The following is a 10,952-nucleotide window of genomic DNA, read 5'->3' as shown; positions in this document are numbered from 1 at the left end:
CCCCCTTTTAGGTTATTTTAGGGTTAGGAACTCCGTAGACATATCATCGATTGCTTTGAAACAGCGATCTGTATATAGCAGAACAGTTCCCTCTCCAATTCCTGCTTGGCATGCAATATCTTCAATGGATGCCCCATTCCCAAACCGTCCCATTTGATAGAGTGTGACCACCAGTTGGGTCTGAACAGGTGCTTGGGGATTATTTGAATTGTTATGAAAAACGGGATGAGTTTGAATAAGAGTGAGGATGATATTGAAGACATATGGAGATACCCGCAGCATCTGTATAAATCATCCATGATCCCTGTGATCTTTCTGGTACTCCCATGCCAGATGTAGATTTCCGAGGCGTAAAACGCGTTCACATCCGCGCAAGTATTGAGTTGTCCTGATTGCCTGAAGTATCTCGATGTCAATGTTAAGCTGTTGATATATTGCCTCGAGACTCTCAAGCGGTGTGAATGCCTCTCGGAGGGCAGCAAACAGTGCATATGAGTGGATGTATCTATCATGCAGTGGTTGGTTAGGCATTATATCATGCAGAAGAAGTTAGGATTCCCCAAAACATGCTCATAGGTAATTGCAATCGTATATCTGAGTGTGACATTAGATAAGCAGGAGACATATACGTATTTTCTCGTTTTTGCATCTGGACTAACATTTTCTTCAGCGCCTAAATCCACATCTGCGCCGCAGAACTTTCTGCGAGCCCAGCTGCGTCAACTTTGAACTTCCCTAGTATATAATGCGGGAGCGGGCAAAAGACGACTTTGGTATTCAATCACTTCTAGTACGATGTCTAAGGTCGACTTTACGGCCTTGTTCTCCAGCCTGACCGAAAGCGTCTTGACCACTAGCCGTCCGCTAGGAGAATCCGAGTTAAGCTATGCCGTGCCACGCCAGAGCAGCGGCTTCAACGACTCCCATACCATCGTTCCTCTCGACATTCCAGCCGGTCATCCAATCTATGACGAGGAGGTCATTCTCGCCACTGCGGTGATCCGCCTCCGCCATCCCTTACTTGCCTCTCGAGTTTCGTTTACAGGAGCCGTCCCGCACTTTGTCTGCGATACGCCCATCACCGAAGCCTCCGCAGTCCACAATGCGAAGAGCACGATCGCTTTCAGCACATTCCGGGATAGGAATGCGGAGGCCGCTGCGCTCCAGGTGCAGTACGTGAACCCTGATCCCCGCCATGTTTTCGACATTCGGTCCACTGTATACGCTATCTCTTGGTCGAAGGGGGTCGGCATTGCCGAGGGCCAATACATTCTTGGGATGCAAACCACGCACTTCGTGGCGGACGCGCGGATCCGGATGAACGTTGTCCGTCATCTATTGGAGCTGCTCTCGAGTCCTGGTCGAGCGCAAGCGGAATTGGCGGCTTTTTTTGCTCTTCCTCTCAAGCCCTTGCAGATTCCGGAGCCGCTTGAGAAGCTCATACCAGACATCGACCCGGCCGAGTATGCGAAAGGGAAGCAAGCCTTTGATGAGTTGATGGAGGGGTCGTCGAAGGTGTGTTGACCCTAAAACGTCACCTTCATTCGCATACTCACCTGCGTTCGGATTTCACAGCCTCTTCATGGGATTACACTTCAAGTTGATGGCGCGATTGGCAAAGCCATGTTCAAGCCAACCCTTCTTCATCACGCCTGGTCACCTTCAGAGAGCGCAAAGATCCTTCGTGCCTGCAAGGCTCGTGGTGTCACAGTTACACACGTCTGCACTGCCGCCATGGCTATAGCGTGCATTCAAGATGCCACGACTCCAGAAGCTCAGCAGAATGCAACCGACGACGATTTATATTTCAACGCCTCGCTTGCAATGGACCTTTCGTCGCGTTTTCAGCCGACAACAAACAGCACCGAATATGAAACCGCGACTCGCATCGGAATGTTAACGATGTTCATTCATGCTCCTCGATCTGCCGCGAGTTCTGCAGACCGTCTCTCGGCGCTGTGGTTATTGGCCGGACAATGTAAGAAGATCTCGAGCGCATTTACACAGTCCCCATACTTGTGGACATTTCTCAAGGAAGCGCGGGAAGTCATTGTTAAAGGCTACTACACTCGTGTTGCGGGTCAGCCCTATGTACCCTTCATCACCAGCATGGGCGATTGTACCAAGGTCCTGCCTCAACGCTACCCCGTGGAATCCTCAAATACTACTGGACATTCGACGTCGCATCGAGAACTCGTTGTTGTGGACCTATTAGTGGGAACCAAGGCTGATTTAAATACTGACGTTATGCGGTTGTGGACGTATGATGGTAAATTGCACTTGCAGTTCGGCTATGACAGCTCGCGTCGCAACCCCGACTCAGTGATTCTATACTTCCAACGTGTGTCTGAGACTTTGACTCTGATTGGATTGGAGGAAATGCCATAGGAAAATTGACCAATTAGAACGCTTTGTGGTATATTTTACCATGCAATTTAGTTGGGTACTTTGGAACCGGGAATGGCTGTCGGGGGATCTCTTCCGTTGCTACTGTAGGTTGTATGTATGGGTCAAATTTCTAAGATACATCTCGCGTTAGTTGGATTTCACGGTACCGCCTGTATGTACATGTACGAACAAATGTTGTGATAAGAGCCGAGCCATACAATCACACTAGATGCTGGGCACCAAAGGTCGGATCGACTTCGGACTGAAGAACGACGAATAACTAATGAGCATCTATCAACAGTCTTGCTCGCGCCGCGCGGCCTCAAACTCATGGTCAGATGTTTCGAAGAGACCGCGACGCCTTTCATTGATACTAGGGCATCAGGGATAGATCGCTCGGCATGCAATTTGGACACTTCGAAATCTATCAGGGTTTATTTGCCCTATTCGGCTACCGGAGTCGTGTATAAACAATTGTATTCCCTTATTGTAGTTTGCTCGCATAGGTGGAGTCATGGGCACAAGTCATCAATTCATAAATGTACACAGATGCTCACACTTCTTGAGGATACATACTAATCTACATCGGTGAACCTTTGAGATCAGTAAACCAAATATTCATCCAAACAGGTGACCATACCGTCAATTAAGTGTTCGCTCTTGTTCCAGTTTCCAACTTCGGTCTTCAGCGCAACGTCTGCCCACAACTGGTTCTTGTGCTCCAGCTTGAAAGTAATCTTCCCAGTGGCGATGCGGTGGACATTGACATTCAGGGTGAGGCCGTCTCGGACGTTTCCGTGAATCTTGCCGATTTCACGCTTACCGATGATAGGAATAATGAGGTTAACGACGATGTCGACGTCCAGGTCCTGGCCATTGATGCTACCGCTTATCTGTGTGAGGGAAGGCGTCAGTGACAATCCATGAGTGCAATGTACCATCGGGACGTACATCAAGGTAATTGTATAGGATCACGTTGAACGGAATGGTATTGTGCTGGGTCACACCTCGAACGACGACCTTGTTGCTATTTGGAACATGCTCGCCAATCACATTCTTGAGCACTGACGAGAAGGCATTGTAAGAATTTGCGAGAGAGAAAAATGAGGAAAAATGACAAACCGTCGATGTGGGCGCTGTCGGGATGCTCAGGATGGACAACGTGGTCATCCCCAGGAGGGATTATGTGGTCCGGCTGAGGATGGGCGTCATGTCCTTCCTTGGGATTGCCGTGAGCGATGTTACTAGGAGACATGTTAAGCAGCAGAAGTATTTACGATGCGGGAAGTAGAATGTGGATCGTGTTCTGCTATGCAATGGTCTCTGCCATGGTCAGCCCAGCCTTTTATTCTCAGATACGCGCTTTAGGCTTCAGGTAGAAGGGGTTAAACATGTGCTCGCAGAAGCACCCATATGTTGAGTGCGCCAATTCGTCATTCCGGTCGGAAGAAACGACTGTCAAACGTTATTGAGTACCAGCCGCCTCTGAAAATCAAATCTACTTCTGCCGCTCGCTAGCGTTTCCTGCGCGCGCAAAGCGGTCGCAAGGGGGATTTCCCTCATTCAGTTCATACTGGACTTGGCGTAGTGAGATGCATTTGACTAGCGAATTAGAATCACAAAACAGGATTTTGGTATAATCAAGAGAATCTGATCATCCTGAGAGAGAAATAACACTCACTCTTTCGACACGAAGGCTACATCAAATAGGACGGAATCATATAGCACTGGCAAGATATTTCACCTTAGACGGAAGGTATCATCGAAGACACAAGTTCCGGCGCCTATCTTGGGAACTAGTCCAACCGCGACCACGAGCGTCCGAGGCTTCAGGATCGTCTTGTCCATGGTTATAAGCCGCGCTTAGCTTTACAAAGTAAATAGGAGGACGCAGAAAACACTAATTAGGCTTCACATGTATCGAGCTAGCCTTCTCCGACACGATCCGTCGCGAACTCACACATACGGTGCCGTATGGTACCGGATACGGTCGCCACGATAGACAACTCAATCCGAGAAGCATACACCGAGAGCACACGTTTTAGATGCATCAGTACGCTAAACTTTCAGGCTCCACTCATAGTCTAGAATAACTAAAACATCTTGAGAACACTAGGCTGCAATGAACACTCTTCACAGAATGTAGCCTGTGAGTATAAAGCAACTACTGGTAGCGCCTCGATACGTCGAGCTAGCTCAAATAACGACCTTGGTTCTTTGGGATGTAAAGCGGACGGTCTTCCTAGGGCTGGCCAGCTATCTTGAAATACTAGCAGGTTGAGTCGTGTCAGGGTATTACCGCGGCGGCAGAAGAAAAACCGCGTGACATTTGCTGAAGTTAGGATGATACTAGTATGCAGAAGATTATCGCGAGAAAAGATTACAGTAGTATACAATAAGCAAAAAGCAGGTAATGGTGATCAAACTGAGCAAGTCAGTGCCGGCGCCTAACGTCCGCGCATCTCGAGTTATCAGTTATATGCAAGAGTCTTACTTGCTAAGTAGAGCTTGAAATGATACTCATTTCGACTTGACATCTCTGAACATTCCACGTATACTCAGGATCAATACTACGCAACGCTGGGGTCTTGAAAGATGATGCGTACCGAGCCCCTGCCTTTTTTAATCGCATACTAGCGATACCGAGGGGCGGCCCTAGCCTGTAGTATGACTTGACCATTCAAGCTCGTCTAAGCTGCATATTTGGGTGTTATAGCGGCCACTGCATGCATCCAGACATTGATAGAACGCGCAATATTAAATCAGTACGCATGAGCAACAAACGGGTCTTGTGCTTTGAACGGCTCTCTGTACTAGGCGCAGGCTAGAGTTGATGAGCTTGCTTCTAGTGTTCGTCAGGCCTAGACATGATGATAAATTTTGGAATTTAGGTATCCTCATCAGGCTCCGGATTGCGGCATGCGACCAGCAGACGTGTTTTGATGTCATCGTGCAGCGTCATTGTATACGGATGGCGTGTAAATGGGGATAAAGCCGTGTTTTCAATGCAGATCACGCGTCCCCCTCCCTATGGAGTACCTCATCCATGGAAAACAAATAGGTATCATAAACATACACGTGTAGCAGTACAAGTCGTGCATACAAGATCATCCAAGTCGTTACAAGTCGCAGATCTAGGTAAAAGCAGTAGTACACTTCATTTCCGTCTTCCGCATCATCTCATACGCTGCACTAGAAGTCATCCTCCCCTTCATCTTCATCCCAATCCACACTCTCCAACGCTGCCTCTCCCTCGTCATGCAGCTTATCCAGCCCCGACAACGCCTCAAGATACCCCTGCTCGTTGAATGCCTTCAACAGCATCTCAAAGCCCTGCTCCTCGTACGCTCTGATTATCTACACAAATATCACATCGTCAGAGCTCATGAAAGGAATGAAGCGATCTTGGAAGATATGCACCATTTCGCTGCACCCTGTGCACCGATCGAACGCCGCTCCCGTAATCAGTAGGTTTCTGAACTGCGCGAGGAACCCTCGGAGCTGATGCGGCACTATCCCCAGTACGCTTTCGGACGCCTGTGCATCGCCTGATGTACCGGATCCGCTTTGAGGTGGTGGCGCGGGCGCGTTGATACTACGAGGCTACCGTTAGTTTCCGAAGAGAGCCTCGCGCGTCGGAAGAGCGGAGGGGAAAAAAGAGAAGACTCAGACGACATACCCCTCTGGATGTTGAAGCAACGACACGAGTAACTCTACTGCCGTCGACGCCGCGATCGATGCCAAGCCTGGTCTAGTCACCGTACACATCTGGTCGAGCGTTCGATCGGTCAGGGACTGCACACCCACGCATCAGCACCGATTATGCGCGTCGTCCAAGAACGAAGGGAGCTTACGTCTGCTGGGGCGACGATATCATTGCAATAGTAGCACCCAAGCCTTGTCCCGCCCGCAGTTGCTGAAGATGCACGCGCGCCATGGCGCATGACGAGGAATGTGTCGAATCCGAGCGCTGCGTTCATCACGATCTATGATGTTCGTGGCGTCAAGTTCGTCAACGGGCGTCCTCGCCCTCAACAGACACTCCGATACACACCTTGCCCTTCGCCGCCCCGAGTAGAGTGGGAAGCCATCTGCTCTCGCGCGAGTCCATGAGGAGGAACACGGCATCGTGCTCGTCGATCAGCTTTTCGAGCGTCTGTACGTCCTTCCGCGTCTGCTCAGTCGAGCCTGAAGGTATTGGGTGTCCGGGCATGGGTATACTGAGGTTATGTCCCGTGGAGTTCTGTGCGCGCATGCGCGTGCATCAGTCAAGATAGCTCTGGTCGTCAAGGACATGAACACGACTCACCACGCCAGGGAATATCTTCTTCAGCCTATCCGCAGCGCACGCGGCCTTAGGCTTGCCGCCGTGTAGACAATCCTCAAATTCGAAGAGCGGCTGGCGCACGGGATTCGAGAACGACACGCGCGCCGAATCGACAAACGTGATCGTGCGCACACCCCATCCCTACTCTCTGTCATGACACATCCACCATACCAAGCCAAGGAAGGAACGCACCATTAGTGTCCGAGCGACGTAGCAACCCAGCGTGCCCGCGCCGAGCAGGAGGCACCTTGTATTAGCGACCTTCTCCAGGTCAAGCGCAGGCAGAATGCGCCACCGCATGAGCTTCAGATTCAGATCGACCGCCTGATTCGCGAGTCTGCACGCCGCATGCCGTCAGCGACCAACGCCCCATCCTCCTCGCATCTACGCAACACCGCACGAGACACGCACCTTGTCGGGTCCATCATCGGTGCCAGGTCTGCCATGCGTGGACCTAATTTACCCTGTACGTTCTTCTCCCAACCCACCGCCGCCGGCTTAGTCGTTTCTGCATCTTTCGCCAGCTCGCCGGTGCCCTGATGCACGACGCCGAAGCGGCTCTTCCATGCGCCGCTCACTGGGAGCTCTGCGTCGCGCCAGCAGAGCACTCGATACGTGTATGCAGGGTGCACTGTTCGCAAGAACGCAAGGAGGTTGCGCAAAGGCCAGCCGGGGTTCGTCGAGAGCGCGGAGGGATCAAGGAACGCAATAGTACGCTAAAGTAGGGTGGGTGAGTGAGGGCGTAAAGGCGGAGAGACGGCGTGAAGGACACCTGTTCGGGCGAAACATTAGCGAAGAACTCGTCGTATTGCTCTAGGGACGCAATTTCCGGCACGCCGCATTTCTGCGAGGGGCGAATGAGAAAGAAAGGCGTGGGGGATGTTTGAACGTGGCTCTGGATAGTGGATAACTGATTGCAAGTGGATGAGTGACAGTTGCGGGGAGTTGAATGACAGCACTCACTGTGTCGTCATCGAATTCCTCCCCTGCCGGCTTCCACTCCCCGTCAATCTCCCATGCGGGCTTGGCGACAAATGCTGGGAACGCAAACCAATAGTAGTATTTGTATTTCTTGAGATCAGCGAAGGTAATGAGCAGGAAGCGAGTTAGGAGCGCAGTTGAGCGGTCGACGACGATACTGTTCCAGATCTATGATATGCAAATTTAGTAAGGTGCAAGAGGAGTCGAATCCTAATCTCATTCCCAGACTGCCCCTTTGTTAGTATATGTGGCGAGAGTTGGGGCATTTCTTGTGTCCAGACTCAATGCTAAACAGTCGTCGTTGTATGCAGGTGTCGACGTAGATGGACTTCAAAATATGGATCATGGTTGAAATAGGAGCATGGAGTAGTCGAATAGTGGAAGATATCTTGGCAAAGATCTTCTGCACGAACGACAGCATACACGAAAAGGGTGAATGCGATATTACGCGTGGATGTCCCGGTCAATAGCACATCAAAGATACCTCCATAGTTTTCCAGTGATCATATGAAGGGCATAAGTGTTGTGTGCTCTCATACTCTAGAGGGAAACGGAAAATCCTGTAGCACACTACTCACATACACAGTACATCTTACTGTTGTTTTGGGATAGTATAAAAGTTTTGAAGATACTGTCCTTTCGTCGCGTTTGCGGGACGATCGAGTCTCACTTTCATGGTGATACAACTCTCATCCGCTCATTCAGGCATGAAAGGCAGTCTGGGTATGAGGCCGACGCTTAGGGCAAAACACTCACTTCATCTGCAATCGAATTGAAAAGCGCAGTTTTATCTGCGGCCTTGAACTCTTCGATTGTATTGAAATTCTTGAATACGCCTGTTACAGGCACAGAGTGCGATGGAGCCCTGCACGATCGCTGTTCTCATGACCTCGGATCACAAGAGTATAGCGCCACTTACTGAACCGCTGTCTGAAAAGCCTCACCGCCGACGCTCAAGTTGCACCCGAGAGCAATTTCGGTCCCGGTCTCTCTGTCCTTCACTGATCTACCAGAAGAGTACGAACCAGAAACTGGGATAGCTTCGTCGGACAGACGGAGGACATCGATCTTGAGGTCCGTGAGAGCATGCCAGAACGCAGGCTGCACCAGCGACGAGAATGGCGCAAACTGCACGATCGGCATGTCGGTTGCACCTCGCTAGAGTTAGCTAAGAATCCAGCTGTGTAGTTACAAGAACAAGCGTAAGAGCAGAAGCTTGAACAGGAACCTGAAAGAGGCGAGAGGAAGTCCAAGAAGGACTTAGGAAAAGTGCCACTGCCCTAGTTGTTTGTATCACGTGCTCATTCCGCTAACTGAGTGTTGACTTCAATTAAGCTCGCGCCTAATGAACTTCAACCTGATTTTAATCGACTTACATCATCTGGTAGTAGTCTCTCCGGTACTGTCTTCTCATTGCAGCCCGAAATTTGATATGAGGTCCCAATTCTATTACTCAAAGAAGTGATGTTCTTGCAACTGAGTGTGCAGTGAGTTGAGGTTGAACTAGTATGAGTTTATTCTAGTAGGTGAGCTAGAATCTATCATTATGTGGCCACAATCAGATACTGAAGACACTGAAATATGCATAGCTTGACATTCAGTGTGATGCCTGAGGCCTTGGGTCTTACTGGTCATGTACTGTATGCCTCCAGTTATGAAACTTATTAGTGGCACAGCACTCTACATCATGGTGATTTCCCATTCAAGTTCCCATGCATGTGTATACATAGTAGTTGCTAATGCCTCAGGATCCATATGTGAATAGAGGCTGGTGATCAAAATGATGGGTATGACTGTCACTATGATTTTTACTTACCTCAATTGTCAACATAACATTTGCTGTAATCAGATGCAGGGAGATCTGTATATAATGCTGTGTGTGACATCACAGATTCTAGCTCATAGCATATCTGAGTGTTAAGGGACCTGGAATGATGGAGAATCAGGAGTTCCACTTGAACTTGACTAGGCATCCTGAGGCTTCATGATACTTAAGTCCTATAGGACTTATACTGAGGGTTTGTCCAACTAAGGCTGAGCTTCCCTAACTGGGGAAGTTAAAGAGCACACACTGACTGAAGTAGATAATAGACAACTGGGTCTATATTGCAAAGATGTCCCTATACTGTAGATAAGATGATGGAGGTGAAATACTGAGATGAATCAGTGATGAATGACAACAATTAGATATGAGAGAAACATATAGAATGCATCAGAAAAAGATCAGCCAGGAATAGATTGTACAAGGTCTAGAGCAGATGAGCAAGATGAAAGGAGAAACCCCCCTGCCCAATATTGGAAGAGGTAGACCAGTCATTGTTTGTTTGTTTGTGAATCTTGTTTATTGTCCTTGAGGGCAAGGCCCTATGTAGACAGTAGGTACAGTAGTTTGACAGTCAGAGTGTTGTGGCTAGCAGTATTGGAATAGAGACATTAGCTAGCTGGATAGCTAGCTGGGTACCACATCATAAGTTAAGGTTCATGAGAGGCAGGAGTGCAGGAGTGCAGGGATGTTATGTACCAGTAGGTATGTGGTAGACTCACTGATGGTAGCCCTGGCAGTTGAGTGCTAGAGGTGGGGATCTAAACCCTTGTAAGGGAATCCGGCCAGTGGTTCTCCACCAGCTGTCAAAACTCCCCCCACCTCTGGGTAGAGTCTGTTAAGGGACTTAATGACTGAGGATCAAGAGTTCAACTGGTTAACTGTTACTAGGACTTATACACGCTATAGTCCTACACTGATACTAGAGTTGTAAACTGAGCCGCTATAGCTGATAGCAGTTTGAGGGTGTTGATAGGCCCGTGTAGCGCATGGGCATGCCTCAAGTTGTACTCAACATTCGAAGCCCTCAAAGCTTCTGCCTTCGGGGATGACTGCGATACCTTGACACAAAAATGCCTTTGAGCAAAGCCCACCCTTCATCATCTTCAAAGTTTCACGATCTCATGACAATCCAATCGGGATCTTCCAGTGGGAGGTTTATTCCGGGGGCTTGACTTCAAAGACAAAACCCCATCATCCGGAGATTGAGACATACAATACAGGGCCAACAGGTAAACCTTTAAGTTGATGCGCTTGGGTCACAACGCCAAGACTTGCAATGGTCGGGCCTCCGAGACTAGCAGGAATAGCGCGTTGGATGGGAATTGGAAACTGATGGAGATGTCAGGCGGGAGTAAGAAGGATATTGGGATTGTTCGGTGCAGTCAGGGCAGTGGAGGTGGTGACTCAGGAGGTTTGGCAGGATGAGGGATA

At 49.4% G+C, this 10,952-nt stretch overlaps 3 protein-coding genes across 3 annotated transcripts; 1 reads left to right on the top strand and 2 right to left on the bottom strand.

Annotated features, from left to right (window-relative positions):
• Positions 1-795: 795 nt before the first annotated feature.
• Positions 796-2,388, top strand: FIBRA_09466 (uncharacterized protein; the record flags this gene model as incomplete). Its single annotated transcript, XM_012321761.1, has 2 exons — positions 796-1,515; positions 1,576-2,388. 2 exons carry the CDS (start codon positions 796-798, stop codon positions 2,386-2,388), a joined length of 1,533 nt encoding a protein of 510 aa, XP_012177151.1.
• A 602-nt stretch (positions 2,389-2,990) lies between these two features.
• Positions 2,991-3,643, bottom strand: FIBRA_09465 (uncharacterized protein; the record flags this gene model as incomplete). Its single annotated transcript, XM_012321760.1, has 3 exons — positions 2,991-3,281; positions 3,340-3,452; positions 3,511-3,643. 3 exons carry the CDS (start codon positions 3,641-3,643, stop codon positions 2,991-2,993), a joined length of 537 nt encoding a protein of 178 aa, XP_012177150.1.
• A 1,937-nt stretch (positions 3,644-5,580) lies between these two features.
• FIBRA_09464 (uncharacterized protein) lies at positions 5,581-8,839 on the bottom strand (the record flags this gene model as incomplete). The annotated part of the gene is made up of 12 exons (XM_012321759.1): positions 5,581-5,745; positions 5,809-5,983; positions 6,068-6,183; positions 6,243-6,374; positions 6,443-6,631; positions 6,698-6,856; positions 6,908-7,052; positions 7,127-7,431; positions 7,488-7,625; positions 7,679-7,864; positions 8,453-8,561; positions 8,616-8,839. The coding sequence occupies 12 exons, from the start codon at positions 8,837-8,839 to the stop codon at positions 5,581-5,583; spliced, it is 2,043 nt and encodes a 680-aa protein (XP_012177149.1).
• Between the last annotated feature and the right edge of the window lie 2,113 nt (positions 8,840-10,952).

Source organism: Fibroporia radiculosa (assembly GCF_000313525.1).
Source record: "Fibroporia radiculosa TFFH 294 genomic supercontigs, scaffold45447, whole genome shotgun sequence".
In the NCBI taxonomy this organism is placed as follows: Eukaryota; Fungi; Basidiomycota; class Agaricomycetes; order Polyporales; family Fibroporiaceae; genus Fibroporia; species Fibroporia radiculosa.
Note: the sequence above shows the minus strand (reverse complement) of the source record. Positions and strands in the feature narration are given on the sequence as shown.